The following is an 18,932-nucleotide window of genomic DNA, read 5'->3' as shown; positions in this document are numbered from 1 at the left end:
TCAGACATTTTTCTGAGCACTCTTTCACTTCATAAAACATATTTGACCCTTAAAATAAACCTTTACTATAATACCATAGCCCCAAAGCCTTATTGAACACTTATTTAAACTTATTGAACTATTTTCATTTTTGCTCCTTTAGAATGTAGGTGATTTACAGTTTATAATTACTTACTCTTTTTAGAATTTAACTCGTCTAGACATTTTCTTTCTTGCATAACTGCTCTGCATTATAATTGTTGCTTCCGACCTCATGCTGGCTAATTCTGACTTTAGACAGAATACTGAAATGTGAACCAAGAGCACACAGAAAACCTTTCGCTTACCTCTGTGTAAGTCTGCTAACCTTTACAAGGAGTGGCCTAGAGGGTTAGGCTTTGAAACCATTACTGTCTGAAGAGTTATGGAGTTATGATTGGGGAGTTGTTATGTCAGTCACTGGCTAAAATGGCACTGAAGTCAAGGGAGAAGGGACTTACAGTTCGTCATAACTTGAGCAGCCTTTTCTTCCTCCTCAAAACATACACTTTAAAGACTTATAAAGCATCCTACATGTCATGGGAAGGAGGCATAATCTTTAGCAGGCTTTATTGAGGTTCAGAGCCTCTGCAAAAGATCTGGAAAACTACTCTATTTAGGAGTTTCAAGCTCACGGATTTTTCATTGTGTGATATTGACTTCACTGGGTGGCTGTGTGATATGTGCCAATTTCACGTGACAAAGGGTGGTAGAGTGTGAGTTAGAAGGCCTGCTCTGTAATTAGCTGAGTTTGGGCTCTGTAGAAGCATGGGCAATTTCTTTTGGTCCTTGCCTTCTACTCATTACCTCAATGCAGTGTTTTAAGTGGTTAAACTGAAGGACCTTTTGTGGCTCAGTAATCAGAACTAAAGGTTGGTGCTATGCGCTGGACTGCCTCTAGGAGCACAGAGTTAAAGAGAAGAGAAATAGTTTATTGTTCTCAGTGGAAGCTTGAGGGCACTTAAGTTCATAGACTCCACTCAGGCACAGCCAAAGAGCTATAAATTGGTGCCACGGCCAACATGCAAACATAATACAACTTTTCATTTTTTTCACAGCTGACTTGGTTGCGTTATCTTAAGGATAGCCTATTATTGAGCCCACACAAGTATTGATAAAGTTCAAGAGACCTTCCATAGTGTGTCAGATATTGAATCTAACTACCCTCCCAAAAAATCTAAACAAGTCCACCAATTAAACCCCTGCCATTGTGAATTATTAAAAATGGAGACAACCAGGGGCAAATAATGTTACAACACAGGACCCTGTATTTTCACGTATTATATTCCTGCACTGTAGCATTTGCACTGTGCACAGTCATTTCAATTTTGCCACATACAATGTTTTGGCACACGGGAGGGTGTATAAAATGGATGCTAATGAAGCTTTACGTTCAAGTGGTGGGGTTGGATCTTTTTTATTTAACATAGTCAGATACACAGAGAAACAATGACGCAGTCTTGATCACTTATTTTTTTTAACAAGATCCCGTATTCGTTTGCATTGATTGCATAACAGTATAAATAACTTAAAATATTAACAACTATTCATTGGTATTCAGTGCACGAGTTTTCACAGAATAAGGACTTCTTTACAAAGTCCTACGTCATAAATGCAAGGACATCTGACAGAATGAAAACAGTTAATCAAGAATAAGAAGAAGTACAATACTTCAATGTAGCCTACAGTCCACAATACCTAATGACATGATGACAAAACACAAATAATTTATTTGCAAAATTCAGAAAAGTAGATGGAATAAGGAACATATATTCCAATTTAACTGGTCAAGATGAAGTGAAGCTGCATCTCTCTCTTCATTAAAAATATAAAATAAGCAATGCAATCTGTTCTATTTTGTCACGGTCCTGCTGATGGGATATTTTCACTGTTTATAAACTGTCCCCATCATGCCACATCCACCAAAACCTCGGTGAAGTGATGCATACTGTTCAGTTGACGTGGTGTCAGCATTCCAGCATTTTCACAGCTTTTTTAAGATTACCATAAAATTGAGACATAGTATAAGGAAAGAAGGAATCAACTACAGACTGAGGAAGGTACCCACTGAGATCCGTCTGGAAGAAGCTCAAGAGTTGTGTTTTTCCTGGTTCTCTGTGAAAGTAATGTAGAATTATAAATTACAGAATGCAGTGTTTAGGAAGACCTATAGAAAAATTGCTATGTCAATCTTTATGCTACCCAGATCACAGCTCTTGTCAGTATAGATAAATACATATATTTCCCTAAAATTGAACAAATTCCTTGATTTCTAAGAAACATTCCTTTAGGTTACTTGGTAGTAATGAGACTGGTTCGTCTACAAACTGATGTATGTGAATTAATGGAAAGAGGTAAACTGAAAAACCACATTGGAGGAAAACAAATCATGGAAAACATATTTTGAGGAAAGAGAATTTTGGTGAAATAAACATAAATCCAAAATCAAATGAAACATTATAAAGGAAAAATAATTTTAAGATAAAATCTAAAATTACAATAAATGTGGGTGGAGTTCAGGAGTAGCGAGGAGTTTTGAGGTTCAGAGATGGGCAGTGTTTAGGGGTGATGAGGGTTTTTAAGGGTCAGTGATGAGTGGAATTCAGGTGTAGAAAGGGGTTTTTACGATTCAGCTGTTGGCGGAGTTTAGGAGTAGGGAAGGTTTTTACGGATCAGGAATGGATGAGGTTTATGGGAGGTGAGGGATTTTTTAGGGATCAGAAATGGATGGAGTATAGGTGTGGTGAGGGGTTTTCAGGGATCAGGAATGGAAGTTTAGTGGTGGTGAGGGGTTTTGTGGTTCGGGGATGGTGGATTGTAGAGGTGTTGTGGGGTTTAGGGTTGACAAATGGGCATAGCTTAGGGCTGGTGAGGGACAGAATTTAGAGGTGGTGAAGGGTTTCTAGGGTTAAAAAATGGATGAAGTTTTTGGATGGTAAGTGTTTGTAGGGGTCAGGAATGGGTGGAGTGTATGGACAGAAAGTTTTAGGGTTTTGAAATAGGTGGTGTTTAGGGTAGTTAGGGGTTTGAGGGTTTAGGGATCGGTGTTTAGATGTAGAACGGGTTTTTTAGGGTCCGGGGATAGGTTAAACTTAGGAGTGGCGATAGATTTTAATGTGGTTTAGGGATGGGTGAGGTTTCAATATACAAAGGGGTCTTTAGTGTTCAGAAGTGGGTGGAGTTTAGGGATAGTGAGGGATTTTAAGGTTCAGGGATGGGTGGCGTTAAGAGGTACAAAGGGCTTTCAGAATTCATGGATAGGTGGGGTTTAGGTACAGTTAGGGTTTTTAGGATGATGTTTAGAGATTGTGAGGGGGTCAGGGATGGATGGTGTTTAGGGGTTGTGGGAGGGCACCAAATTAAAAGCCTCCAAGGTAATTCTTGGACAACCTAAAAGATATAAATCTGAAGTAATGTCCCATGAAATAAAGTACTGAGATATATACCTCAGATACAAATGTTTTTTAAATGAACACCTGAAACCATGGCATTTACACCTGAATAAATACGTATGCAAAAGTCAGTTTAAAAAATACATTCTATGAATTGGTTTCTATGGAATGGCAAATGCCATTCATCCTGCAGATTTCCCTTAAACAGTTTAGGTGAAATGGTTTCTCAGAGATGGTATAGCATGACAATGTTTTTCAATGAAATCACATACAAGCCTATAAACACCACCTTCTATTGGGACAGTAAGTTGGTAATCAATGTTATTGCACTGCATGTGTCCAGCATAACCTATCTTATTTTGCCAATAGGGTTTCAAAACAGAACAAGGAGATAAAGAATATTTGTATATGGGGATTCTTTAAGGGAGTTAGCAGCCATATGTAATCACAAACTCCGAGTTCCAGATCATCTTCATGCTAAAAATGCAAGAATGTGCAGTGGCACACAGAAGTAATGTTTGTTAAGTCAATTAGCTACTGAGGCATTGACGAAGGGGGAGATTAACAAGATACTCATCTTTAATTGGCACATTTTAAAGTTCAAAACATCCTCACATTCCAATGGCATTCTGAAGTTTCACTAGGAGTCAAATTATCAAGAAGAGGCACCATATACAACATGTGCACTGATTCTGTAGCTCTGTGAGTCAACGAATAAACTCTGGATATCGCAGCTTAGAAACACAGACCGATAAGCAGTACTGTGTTTTTTATCTGTGCTGTATGCTGTGCATGCAAACACGCATTGTGTTACTGAGTTAGTGCATATGTTGTACGCAGCCAAACGTCTTCAGAAAAAGGTGCATTGCTACATTCTGCAACTGTGAGAGGGCACTTATTAGGCATACCTGATATCTACAATTCATTCTCTTCTAATGATAACACAGTTACATAAAGTGTTGTATTTTGCCCAACACTAACATTAAAAAAAATGCAATTTATCTTGGAAATACATATCCATTATTTTAGACAACCTACACTCCCAGCTATTTACTTGGTTGTGCACTTTAGGGGGTCAATTTTGTATGCATGTGCTCTAAGATGTGTTCATATTTATGGACCTGGATTGCTGGTGTTTCTGCCCTCTGGGCAGGGAGGAACTGCTGAGTCACAGTTAGACTTTTGCCACTCACGCAAATGACCAGAAACTTGGTAAGCTGCCTGAAAAGCTGTAATGTCACTCTATAGACAAAATAGCACAGTGGAAATGCCAAGTAAACACTTGCTTCACGTTTGATTGGTAAAGTCGACATTTAGTCAGTCAGTTGCCACTGTACCATGTGAACTGCATACGGTTCAGAGTTCAATAATACACACTCGTTACATAAAAGGGCAACTGGACACAAAGCCATGTTACCAGATATTGTGGATGGAGTATTACAAGACAAGTATCATAGGTATTATCGGAGGTACCCTTTTTTAGGAGAAACGATGGGTATGAGTACTTGAACAAAAAACAAATTTCCCATTTCCTCTTATTCTGGGAGGAGAGGATCGGTATCCTCAAAGCCAATTATCTATCCAGCTGGAGATGGACACATAATAAGAGAAAGTTGTAAAGTCAAATTTTACAAGGTCTAAGACAGTCTTTTTTTATTATGTACAATGCATGTTTTTAAATAAAAAGTGATGATTAATTGTTTTTAAAATATGTTTTGTTAAAGTATTATGATTTGTATAAAACAATTTGTTGATAAATAAAATAGAACACTAGAACATTCCTTTGTATTTGAATTGTCTTTCAACTGTGGGACATATTGTATAAGCAAATATGTAAATTTGGCAATCTGGTCAAATTAGACCTTGTAAAATTTGACTTTACAACTTTCTCTTATTATGTCCATCTCCAGCTGGCTAGATAAATGGGTTTGAGGATACCGATCCTCTTCCCCCGGAATAAGAGGAAAAGGGAAATTTGTTTTTTGTTCAAGTATTACAAGACAAGAACAGGATGATTGCTATTGGATTATTTCCTGGACTCTGGACTGCTTCTGCTTTCATCTAAATAGAAGTCTTCAAAGACTGTTCTCATGGTCGGGGGAAATGGTCTCCTGCTGTAGCACAGGGTAAAGAGAATTCAGGAAATGTTTGCAAGAAGAACCAGAAGGACGAGCTGTGACTGAATTTTTGATACTGTCAGGAAATGAGAAAAAAAAAGGTTTTCCACTTCATATCATGTCCTGTTGACCAAGAAGTATTCATTCTTTCAACATATGGAGGTATTTGGACCACTAGCACTAAAGTTTTAGAAATAGTTTGCAAGCTCTAATAGTTGAGACTTTGAAACATAGAAATCATTTAATCTCCAGAGCACTGGGACAAACTGATGAGGCCCCTGTCAAAAGTATGGCCCCAGCGAGCAAGATGGACGTGTTTCTCCATTTGAATCTTTGCTGCACGACTCAATGTATCACTAAGGCTTCTTGGATATGTTTGAGTGTTGGCCTACTAAAAGATTATGACCTCCATACCCAAATGAACTAAGAATGTATGATGGATCACTCAGGACTGCATATTCACTGCAACATGTGTGGACAAGTGGGAATGACCTATTTGCAGTACATGAAGCTGTTGTGGCATGTTCCTGTGGGGTTTTCCCCACATGGGCGTCATTCAAACATGGATATATTGGCATATTTCCACTGCATGCAACCGTGTGGGGGACCTACACTGCCACCACTGGTGGCTTTCTCGCATGTACTTCGTCATGCCCTAGAGACTTGGTAATGTCCATGTGAACTGTAGGTGACCCGTGGCTCCCTATAATAAGTTATATTGAGCAAAACTAGTTGCTGTTAGGAGCAGAATCAGACCAGGACAGAAAACAGGCCTGGATACCAAAATGAAAGTGGCCCCCATTAATGAATTAGATAAAGAAAGTGGCCCTTGTGTGCAAATTGGAGCACTTTTGACATTGTTAAGACACGCAATGTATGGAATATTACATGGATTTAAGCTTGCCTCAGGAAAGGTTTGGTTTAATATCAGGGAAATTAACTGAAACAAAATCGGCCCAGTAGATCATTAACAGGCCCACAAACAGCCACAAATGGCCCACAAACAAGGATATCAGATCAGTCAATAGGGTACTGCATGATTGCCCAACAGGCCAGTAAGGCCGTAGTTGGGAGTGTCTTTTTGTGCAGTATGATTACTGTTGCAGAAGCCTGGGTAGATGCTTGGCATACACGCTCTGTAGGGTTGCATACTTCGGCCTACACACATTCGGTTACCATTGTGAGTAAGCCACTGTTTTCACTTGCCTTTACTGTGGTTTTCTTGTATATCACTACTTGCTATGCAAAAGCATGGCACAATTTGCCTTTTGGGTTCTCTGCAGTTTGTAACATATGCATGATCATTGATCACAGCAAACGTCATCATGGTTCATTCTTAACTTTGTGTCTAGCATGTGTTTTAGCACTTCTGTGGGCCATCATGGAGGTATTTTTCCAAAATTGGCATGGTTTACCAGATTTTACTATAGTGTCCCTTTATACTAATAATATAACCATACTGACAACTTTGCAAGTTTGTTTGTGGGTGCATGCCCTTCTGCCTGCCATGGACAATAAGGTTTCTGCAGTTTACTTTGTGTAGTATGCGAGGTCAAGGTGATACTGGTTCTCATGTTTGGTGATGAGAACTAAGATGCTGTTTACTTTCATTTTATTGTGTTGGCAGAGGAGCTGTGAGGTGCTGGTGTTTAATGGGTGTTGTATAATAAGATTTTTTTTCAATAAGCCTCGGTTTATTAATTATGTTCCCTTGTGGAGGTGTCTGTAAATTTATGCTTTTTTTTTTACTTTTTTACCTGTTCTATTACTTGATGTAAATAGTTGTAGGTGTCCCTGGCTGATGTTCCAGCTTTAAAGTAATTTGCCTGGATTTAAAAATGTTACATGTTTTATGTGATGCTGTGGACAGTTGAATTCGTTGAAGCACCTGTTTACAAAAGACCTTTTGTAAATTATCTATGAGACTAATAGGCCAGTAGTCTGAGGGGATACTAGGATTCTCTTTCTTAAAGACTGGCATGATCTCAGCACCCTTTCATGACTTAGGAATATCCTTCTCCGCCACAACAGGGCTGGAAATGTAATTGATATAAGGGTCCACATTATCAGATTTAAAGAGATCTGCAGGTCTCTTGCCAAGCCCTGGAGCTTTTTCCTTATCTGAAAGAGGTCACTCACTGTAAGAGCAGTTTCCTCCAGGGAAAAGACTAGTGGGGGCAAGTGGGAGTTTGACAAATGGCTATCATCCCAACGGGTAGCAACCCTCTTTAATTTGTGCGTGCTTGAGTACAGATACCCAAAGTGGTAACCCATTCACAAGAGTAAAACTGAAGAGTCAGCTGGTTTCCCCAATTTCCCCCCACCTAGACTGACTACATGCCTGAATTTCTTCTAGTCATTGTTAACTGAAGCATTCACAAGTTCAGTCCAAATTGCACTTTCCCATCCTGCTTCAGCTTGCTTTAGGGTAAAACGATATAAAGCCCTACTTTCCATTATATCTTGGGTAGTTCCCATTCTAAGTAGGTCGGGCGGTGAGCTCTGCTCCGCTTGCGGAGTTTTCTGCACTCCGTGTTACGCGGAGCTCGCAGAGTTCTAAAAAACTCAGCTCCACGGAGCAGAGTTTTTTTCCTCATGCGCGCTCATTAACATCAAGTTGGCGACGAGGAAAATTCACCTCTCGGCAAGATTTTTCCTCATTTGCGCTCATCAACGTCAAGTTGGCGGGCACGAGTGAGGGAAATCAACCGCCATGTGAGATTTCTCAACGCGGGCGGTTGGATTTCTCAATGCGAGTGGCCACTCGCGTTGAGAAACCATCTGTTCACATTGAGAAAGCTGCTGCTCGGGTAGAAAATCTACTCAAGCGGCAGAAAGGAAGCAGCGCCCGTTTGCGCTGTGATTGGTGCAGTTCGCGATCAATTCACAGCGCAGACAAACACCCGACACTGAAAATTATCATGAACTACATTTTTTCTAACCCACTCCGCCGCTTGCGGAGCTCTGCGTAACACGGTGGAGTTTTTTTGCACTTCATGGAGTTCCGCATAGTGGAACTCCGCAAACTCTGCCTGGGCTTAATTCTAAGTGCTTCTGATAGCTTGGTCTGTGCAACTCTACATGACTTGTTAAACCACCCCTTTGAAGGAGTCAGTTAAAGTCCCTATGGTTTAGGAAAACTGAATTATGCTCCATCAGAATCTGTGCATTGTTCTCCCTGTTGGCAAACATAGTCTCCATGTGAGAGGCAAGATTAGATTATAATTCAGAGACAACATTGGGGAGAAAAAATACTAGCTCCCACTTAACATTCATCCACTTGTTCATGAGTTCTGTCTGGTCCTGCTGTCTCTCAGACATGGGAAGGAAAACCAATAGGGTTGACTGCTTCATTTTAAGTACTAAAGGATTACGGTCGCTCTGATCTCACTCCAACACCATCATTACATCCATTTGGCTCCAAAGTCTCACATCCAAAAGGATGCAGTCAATGGAGCTACAGTACGACCCTCTTCTAAAGGTGGAAGCAGGGGTTTTGTCAGAAGATGAGCGGGCAATGCAGGCTCGTGGGCCATGCGTCAAGGTGAGTTCCACCACTTTAAGAGATGCCTTAGAGATTTGTCCTCACTTGTGAGATAAGGTCAGGGATCCCCCATATTAAGACTTCAGAGCTAGACAGTTCTTGGGCGATACCAATTGGTTCCAAGAAGAGATTAAAATCTCTGGCCACAAAAACATTGTGAGACTTTAAGTGGGCTGCCAATATTTTATCCAACACATGAAGAGTTGAGGATTCTTGCTTATACCCCAGCCCTGCCAAGTGCCACGCATCACGCCGGAACCTAACACATTTGAAGGCAAGTCCCCACATTACAGCATTAAAAATAATCATCACGCATTATAGCGCTTCCTCAGTGTCAAGCAGTGTCTGTCTGAGCAAAGCTGACAACGCTGGTTCGCGCTGCTCGCAGCTCGGGGGCAAACTCAGCTGCGCTCCACTCTGGATACATTTTACCTGGTCCCAACATTCTGATTCACGTGGCCCAAGGTCTTGAGAGTGACTGTAAGGATTTGTCCAATGACTGCGCAGCCAAGAGGGGGACACGTAAAGGCGGGCCGCAGGGGGGCAAGTTGGCGGCACTGGCCTGAGGAAATTGAGGTGCTCACTGTTATATGCTCAGCCCTCTTTCTTTCAGGTCGGATGACTGTCCTGACTGAGAGCAATGACGCAGCGGCAGCCGAGCCTGCACAACAACTAACTGTGCAGCTCCATTTAAATTTCACGTTTAACTAAATATTGTATTCCCTTGAATGCGGACAGCAGCTTTCACCATTCCACACGTGTCCTGGGCTCCAGTCTGGCACTTAAATCCACATTTTAATCACAAAAGAACTCCACTGTGTGTGTGGAGAAGGGAACAAGAGGCATGGGGTTCTAGGAGCTAGCAGTCTCCAATATTAAATGTTTACCACAAAAGAGCTGCTCCTAGTGTGATAACCCAAACGAGTTACGAGAACGTCGCGAGTGTGGGCATCTCACAAAAAGTTACGGACTGGTCTCACACACCACCTGGTGTCATGCTTCATCATTGACCAGTCCTCGCCCTCTAAAACCTTCGTTTGATAGAGGGCGGGCATACACTTGACGACAAGGATGCACTTCTAAATGACTAAGTGGGGGCCCGTGATACTGTGAGTGGATTTAAAAATCATTATAGTAATCAGGAGTGTTTTTTAATGTGACTGAAAACTATATGATATTAAAAATATATGTGACGGTGATTGGGGTAATTAGTGTCCCCTAACCGTCTCGTGAGTGGTCAACATGTTTCTGCCAAAGCGGCCCAAATGGGTCCAAGGCATTCATCAGGACCTAGTGATATCAGGGGGGCTCCGTTCTTACCAATCGGTGGTAAGATGTTACCACTGCGTGGGTGTGGCAAAGGCCACACTCCACTTCCTAGATGGCTTCCAACGGTGAAGCCTCCACATTCGGGAGGACCGGGAGCGGACGCATAGGAGCCAGGAGCAATCCAATACTTGTCACAAGCTGACATAAACCGGATTTCTTTCCTCCCCTCCCCCCATGGGACAAGTAGTCCATAGAATTAGGGCTTCACCGTTGGAAGCCATCTAGGAAGTGGAGTGTGGCCTTTGCCACACCCACGCAGGCCAGAGTATCCCGACGGGTTTGGTCTAGACTGATATTTTGGAAGACTTGAAGGGAAGGTCTGCTTATTTCAGAAATGATCTTGGTGTTTGTGGGAGGGACAGGGGGACAAGGAAAGTCTTTTTGCAATAACTGGACCTTCTGCTCAAAAAATTCCGCTATGCGGTTGCAGAGAGGTTGTGAATGGGGAATCTCTTGTTGAGTGACGTGGGGTTTAAGAAGGAGCTAACTATCTTAAGGATCGTTTTTTGATTAGAGTACGCTATTTCGATCATTTTGGTGAAATGGTATTTCTTGGCGGTTTTTATGCTTTGATGGTAATTTTTATGGGCGCCTTGAATTTAGTGCGTTCGGTCTGATTGTATTTTAGTCGCCAATTTCCTGCAGTGGCTGTGCATTTCTTTCAAATTTTGTTTATACCATGGGGCCGGGAGTTTCTTAAACAGGCGGTTCTTTGGAGAACTGGGGGATGCAAAGCGATCCTCCAAGGTGGATATACACAATGTGAATCGTTTGGGGTCTTCAATTGGGTTCCCCGATAGTCTGGGTTTGCATACTGAGGCTACTGGATTAAGGTCAGGATGGACTGCCATATCATTCCACCTGGGCTTTGACATTTGGGTGGTGGATATGTGGCCTAAGTGCTTTCTCATATGCTCACACCTTATTTCTAAATGTATAAGCTTATGGTCAGACCAGGTGAGGCTAACTGGGTCTTTAACAGTGAGGGTCATGAGGTTTGAGCAGATACCATCCAGGGTATGACCAGCGTTACGGGTAGCAGTAAGTATGTGCTGTTGTAGGTCAAGTGTGGCCATGGTTTCTCGGAAATGTGTTGCTCCAGGATCACTTGGACGTCTAGGTGAATATTGAAGTCTCCTAGTAGGGTGAAATTGGCGAATCTGAGACCTAGTACACGAACAATATCTCCTATTCTGTCTGAGAAGATCTTATTGGGGCCTGGTGGATGGTAGACTAAGGCTCCTGAGAACGCAAAAGGAGCCTCTAGTTGGAAACAGAAACCAATATTCTCTGCTCCACCGAGGTCAGATATCTCAAATACTGAGCATTTCAGCGAGCAGCGGTAAATGATTGCCAGACCTCCTCCCATCTGTTTGGGTCTGTCCTGTCGGTAAATAAGGTAGTCAGGGGAAAGAGCACAAACGATATCTCGGTTGCACCATGATTTAAGCCAGGTTTCTGTTATGAAGAGGCAATCTAGATCGTCACTTATAATAAGGTCATAAAAATGTTGGGCATGTTTACATAGTGATTGGGCATTAATAAGTCCTCCTCGTAAGTGGGTCAGTTTGGGACTGTTTCTCGTTGGTGTATCTTGTATAGGTTCAAGGGTTGTTTTGCAGTTTCTACAACAGATTGGACCCCTCCATTTAGCCACGTTGATGGGATTTTTACAGTTGTGAAGCTGTTTTTAAGTGCTGCGAGAGATTCTCTGATGAAGCATGTGCCTTGTAGAAATTGGGCAGCATTTCTGGCCATGGACGCGTTCGGGACACGGATGGGCGCAGACGGGCTTGCCCTTGGCGCGCTGGCGGTGCGCCCACTGCGTGCGTCCGCTGCGCTTCGGCGCCATCCCCTGATTAAGTACAGGAGGAGGAGGGGCTCAGGGAGGCTACTAGACCGTGTCCTTCCCAATATGGCGACTTCTAATGGCCCCACAGAAATGAGGAGAAAGTTAAGGGTTGTGTCCTCCCTCCACTCAAACAGCACGAATTGATGCAGTGGACCGGGGAAGATTAGCGAGTGAAGGAGACAGTGCCAGAGATTCGGTGAGTAAAAGCAATAGGAGAAATGTAATAATAATGAAGAACAAGCAGCAATTACTTTAAAATGCAGTTGTCGGCAGAAAGGATTAGTTAAAAGAAAATAGATCGGCTCCCAAAAGATACCTTAGTGGGAGACACTTCAACCATGTGAGCTCCTAATGTACACAAGCTATTAGGTAAGAGGCTAGTCTCACAATCAGATTCTAGCAGAGATATCTTACTTTGATGTTTTCTTTTAGGTGCACAGTCTACGAGGGTAGACCCATTCTCGCAGTGCGCCATGGATAAAAAGCTTGCAGTATGTACTTCAGAGTGCAATCAATCAACCTGGGAGAGAGAGGAGGAGCCTCCTACTGCGGCAAAAAGATTCAGGTGGGAGTCAATTCTGTCTGCACTGGGTCCCAAAGGTGTGCAGGTAATTGTGGCACAGGCACCCGGCCGTGTCTCAAGTGGCTATAAAAGAAACCCAGTGGGAAGAGTGAAATATTGGGTGCTAACACACCAAAATGCAACCAACCAGGGTATGTTTGACAGCACAATCGCATAAGGTCATGCATCGGGTGCAGGTTGATCAATATTGGCTTTGACTCAGTGGCCGGGCCTACCCTTATGCTTTCCTATCCATGTCCCCCTAGACCCACCTGTTTCCCCCCTTCCCCTTCTTTCACCCAATGGTGGTTTTTCCACTCTCGCCTGCTCACACTAGATCGGTTGACTAGCATGCTTGTTAAATGATGGCTTCCTGCCGACTCAGAAGGAGTCATTTCTGCTACAGTGGGACAGGAACTATGGATAGTATCCACAGAGTGGAAGACAACAAGTGGCACCACCACCAGCTGTTGCACCACACAAAGAGTGTTCATCTTGCGAAGCTCTAGTTTGATTGCAACCAAATGTTTGTAAATTCGCTCCACTTGCCCTACGTGGCCTCTATAAATCTGCATGGCCCTTTACTGGCTCAATTGGTTTGTCCTTTTCTACTACTTCTGTGCCCCTTCCAGGGGATAGAATGGAAGCATGCGGCCTCTTTGATTAAGTACCTGTTTCAGTTCTCTTCCATTTTCTGACCTTGCCCCTAGTTGCATTGCATGTAGTTTAGATTGAAGTTGGGGTTCCTCGGGCTCCACAATAGCGGCACTCACATATGTATTTGTAGCACATGCCCCAAAACTCAGACAGTCAGATATGGCTTTTGCGTCAGACTCAGCGGTACACAGAGAGGGGAAAAAGGGGAGGAGAGTGATAAGCAGCTTTTAGCTAACTCAGTTTCTTTGTTGCTGACTCCAACTCCCCTCTGAAGGATCCCATCAGGTGTTAGGGACAACTTTAGAACTGCTTTTCAGGGGCTTCTGCATCCCCATTTTAAGCAGATAGCTAACAACAAAGTTTTATATAAAGAAAGAAAAACAACAGTAACTGGTGTGTGCCAAGTGAAAGAGGGGCGGTCCAGCTCAGCCTCCTCTGGATGATGACGGACGAATACCGGACAGGTCTGGGCCCGGGCACGTCCCGCACTCATGGGTCTCCTCCTGCTATTAAGCACTCCAACAAGGCTACGCCCCTTTTCCTGGGTTCACAGAGGCTTGTGTGTTGAGTCCGCCCTTCACAGTGACAGTCTTGAGCATTTAAGTATATCATTGCAGGACTCTAAACAATTGATGAAAGCACTTTCATGGGTGGGAATTGTGGTTGTCTACTAATGTCCATAATGAACCAACATAATAAAAACAATCCCTTGCAAACAATTAAAGGGATATTGTGGGTAAGATCCAAAACCTCCAACAAAATTTGAAATATAGCTGTTATTGCTAGCTACATTACTACATTACTATAATGTCCCACAAATGAATTGCTCACAGAGATACATAAAGCATCTGAGTTCACATCACACATTTTATCATTAATGACATCTCTGAAAGGTTCACATATGAATTCACTGCTGTCTTTATTCATAACTTCAGAGACATCACAAATATTGCATTTTTCTAATGTGTTTATTGATAGAAAAATACAATATTTTTCAGTTTACAACCTTATTGGTGACATCTTGATGATATTAGTACTGCAGACACACAACTACATTTCATGTCAGTATCGTTGTCTCTGAATAGGAAGTTCATCAACAATAGTCATTCTTGTCTATCTAGACCTTATGGTTAGACATCTAAATATTAATGCCACAGCCTTTTGAACTGCATTAAAGGAGCATAATTAAATGTACTGCTAGGAAAAGTTACCATAAGAACCTTTCATATGTGCATTTTGGTTCTAGGAAACTTAGATGCTGACAGGGACAGTGCAGCAATATTAATGAAATATTGGTATCACCAGAGCAGTCTTTATCACTCCTATAGATTAATATAAGCGAGATTTGGTATACATGAGCATCTACCTGTGAATACTGATCTTGTAGCTACACAACTGCCTTAAATGTCTGTCGAGATTTGCAGTACTTTTTAATGAAACTACAGGAAACTTTAACTTCTTTACACCATTTGATATGCCATTAGTGAAATCATCATCACTGCACTAGGGATTCTTTATGCTTGTTTAACTAGCTACAACCAGGAAATATCAGTGTGCTTTAGACTCTGGATGTTAACCATAATGTTCCATCACTATGAAACTTTAGATAAGTGTATGCTTACATTTCTTACAAAGAAAAGGATCCAGGCTAATTTAATTAAAATAGGGGTTAAATAAATTAGTGTCATCTTAAATTTTGGAGAACCAGGGCAGGGAGTGTTTTGAGGAGCATCTGTATGGAACAACTTTCAATTTTTATTAACCATTTATTACTAATTAAATTTCTGTGATGTCAAACAATATTGAACTTTACGTTACGGATTGTGAGCCAGAAATACACAAAAGTGAGCAGGAAAGTTCACTACATCAGGGACCCCCCTTGAAGGTCGGGGTCCTGGGCAATTGCTCCCTTTGCCCATGCCTTTAAATATCTGTGCAAAAATCGAAATATAATATTGTCTTACCTTGGAATAGGAACACAAAAGCAACCACATGGATGGTTAAATCCTCTCACAAAGCCTGGTTGAGGGGGACAGTCTGCATGTTGTACATTAGTAGCTGTGAAACATTACACAAAATAATTTCAACCTTGTGGCAAATTATCACTATACACCAATACAAAACACTTATGTATATGGAGATTAAATAGTTTACCATTCGATGTTAAAGTTCCATTTTCATACTGCTTAACCAAAACCACGTCCACAAAATCTCTTGGAGAAATAATCTTCATGGCAGCTGATGGTGTTACAGTTCTGCAAACTGATACATTCTGCAAAAAACATATGTTTAAAGTTGTTTTGTATACATGTGGTTCAAAGTAATACTACTGTGTTGCAGTGACTTTAAGTCATCATCATTAAAAACTGAAAGTTGCCAACATCAGCAAAATATGAGTCGTACACCTAAACAAACACCAACATGAGCTCCTGCCGTACCCGTGTATACTAATAAATCCAATATTTGTTCAAGTGCCTTGAAGTGGCCACAAAGTGGCCAGTCTGCCACTATGTGAAGTAAATAAATGGATAGATAGATCAATTGTTACATAAATAATCCTCTTGTCTGCCTTATAGTGCATTCATGTGGCCCTCTAAACAAATCATGTATTGAAGTATTCAGCTTCGCAATTATTTTCGACACTATACTTGTCCTTATAAAAAAACAACAAAAAAACAATTTACAAAACTACTAATATAAAATGCAATGGTCTTAAATATAGGGATTTCATAAGTTGATCATTCCCATTTTTTGCAAAAGTATGTCTCGTTCATGCTTTACTGCGGTTAAATAAACCTCCAAATAAATGGGATTCACAAACTAAAATGTTAGCCTTTAAAATGATCATACATATCCTGATTAACAGAGCCGAGATGGACAAGGTCACGGACAGAGTCAATAGACATTCAATTCTCTAGGTAAATGGATAGGATTGGTGGGTGGGTTTAATGACTTAAGGCCTGATTTAAATCTCTGCGGACGGGTTACTCCATCACAAAGGTGACGGATATACCGTCTGCCGAAATATAAGTTCCATTGTATCCAAGGACAGGAAATCGGTCATTGTTGTGAGGGAGTAACCAGTCCGCCAACATCTAAATCCGGCACTTAGACTAGCCAATAATAGTCTAATTGTTTAAGAACTTCTAACAGGGCCAAATCGTTGTGACACTGCAACATGTAAAATAAAATAAACTAAAACAAAGAAGCATTCTTCAAGCTTTGCCAATGTCCACTCCGGCTTTCTGAATTCCTATATGAATACTCTCCTGGATGTAAAATAGTCACAAGAGTTTTTTCCTTCTATTATATCATTTACAACTAGTAAAACCAACCTCACAGTTTGTTCCTCATAAGAGTCTAAAACTACACTGACTCCTACTAGCTCCTGTTACTGGTTATCAAGAATACTGCAGTTACCAATCACATTTCTATGTAGAAAAAGTATTTTACATCTTCAGCAAATAAATAAATTGATCTCCATATTCTCTATAACCCTAACTAGTGAATAATTCACTGGTGTGAAGGTTTACGTGACTGGTTTCAATTATTCGGAACAGGAGATAATTTAACTACTTGGAAAGTAGAGGGACTCATACCTACTTCTTTTTCACCATACCTACACTCTTCTGGCTCCCTCCCGCCTTTGCTGATACGTGTGTATGTGTGGTATTTCTTTAGCACATACCTAACTGAATAGCAATGGAGTGATGAACAGCTGGCATGGACTGAAGGTCTGTTACAAAAAGCAAATAGTGAAGTGAATTAGAATTTTTTTAAAACGTAGATACTGTTGATTTGGTGTTAATTGGGTATGTATTCTTTAAATGCTGCAGCACAGTGGGACACAGCAGTATTTGTAATCAGAAACTGTCTAGATAAGAGAAAGTATGCGCGTAAATGACAATCTTAAAAGGATACTCCTGAGATGGAGCATAATTAACTTAAGCAAAATATGTATCAGAGTCTGTTTGGTTCTGACATTCAATTGGATCTTTGAAAAATGCATAGCCTCGTAGAACTCTGCAAATATTATTGGAGTCTGGCAGGTCATCATCTAATGGCACAGGAAGTGACACCACTGCATTTTACATCATTCACCACCACATGAAGTGACATCATAAATTTACTGCCAAAACACTCTTTAAAACAGGAAGCCAAGTAAGAGGACTTAATTTCCTATCATCCATCTTCACAGGAAGTGAAATATCTGGATTTCCCATCACTCATCTGCACAGGAAGTGACAACATTGAATTTCCCACCATCCAACTGCACAGGAAGTGACATCATTGCCCCCAAACCGTCTTTCGTCATTAAAAGAATAAAGCAAGCAAAAGTACTTCATTTCACATCATCCATTGGTATAGGAAATTACAGATCTGCATTTCCCATCATCCGTCTGCACAGGAACGGACATCACTGGCTTTCTCCAAAAACCATATTTAAATGAAAAAGCCTAGCTAGAGGACTTCATTTCCTATCATCGTCTGCAGACGATCTGACACCACTTCCTGTCTTCTGCAAACTCCAATCAACACTACAGAGCATCCTCAGCAAAGGGTAGGCATTGCCAATTGGGGTCAGGTAGACCTTACGGCAGAACCTCTGTTCCAGTGAAACTTGCAAAGTATGATAAAATCATGTTCATCGCCCAGAACTCTATGATATTAATCCCCACAATCACACCCAGATGTAAATGAGCGAGACACCCAGATATTAGCACAACCCAACCTCGTACAGATCCCACTAACTATCAGGCACCCTCAAACTACAGAACACACATTCCAACTCATGCTCATTAATTCTTGCTCCGCTGCACTCTACGCACTACACATCGCAGACTTCATCACCTATTACAAGCTTGATGCCCTCTTCATCACAGAAACATGGTTCACCCCAAAATCATAGTATATACTAGACACCCTTCTCCTTCCCACAGGCTACAGCATCTATTTTATGGACCGTGCACATAAGAAGAGAGAAGGCCTTGCTGTCATACACAAATCCTTCCGATCCTGCACTCTAGGCTAGCAATGCTCAACTTCATGGAGCTGCTGACATGACATTTCAAACTCTCTGCAACTTACATCAACACCTTCCATCTCATTTAGAGGTCTCCAGGGCAGAACAAGGACTTAACTGACAAATTCTCATATGCTCTCACCATTTTGTCCATGCAACATACTCATAACATCTTCTCAGGTGACTTTATCCTCCCAAACAACACATTCTAAAAAAAAACATAAAACACAGAAGAGATACCCTCTTCAGCATTCACAGAACTAACACTCCAAAGGTCACATCCTTGACCTGATCTTCTCAACATCACCAACAAGCCAATGCAAACAACTCAAACCCCTGGACTGCACCAACAATTATGCTATTCCTATCTCTCTGTGCAGTGTCCTACCAATAAACAAAGGTCAACACAACAGAGGAGAACAATCCCTCAAGGAAATC

At 41.4% G+C, this 18,932-nt stretch overlaps 1 protein-coding gene across 1 annotated transcript in view; it reads right to left on the bottom strand.

Moving 5' to 3' along the window:
- Positions 1–1,419: 1,419 nt before the first annotated feature.
- The window catches only part of STARD5 (StAR related lipid transfer domain containing 5), a 63,206-nt gene continuing 45,693 nt past the window's right edge, over positions 1,420–18,932 (bottom strand). Inside the window, exons 4-6 of the mRNA XM_085644298.1 lie at positions 15,626–15,743; positions 15,436–15,529; positions 1,420–2,133 (exon numbers count right to left, since the gene is read on the bottom strand). Coding sequence (XP_085500424.1) covers positions 1,986–2,133; positions 15,436–15,529; positions 15,626–15,743 — 360 coding nt within the window. The 3' untranslated portion in view covers positions 1,420–1,985. The remainder of the gene's footprint in view (positions 2,134–15,435; positions 15,530–15,625; positions 15,744–18,932) is intronic.

Source organism: Triturus cristatus, chromosome 3_1 (assembly GCF_964204655.1).
Source record: "Triturus cristatus chromosome 3_1, aTriCri1.1, whole genome shotgun sequence".
In the NCBI taxonomy this organism is placed as follows: Eukaryota; Metazoa; Chordata; class Amphibia; order Caudata; family Salamandridae; genus Triturus; species Triturus cristatus.
This window is presented reverse-complemented; position numbering and strand designations above follow the sequence as displayed.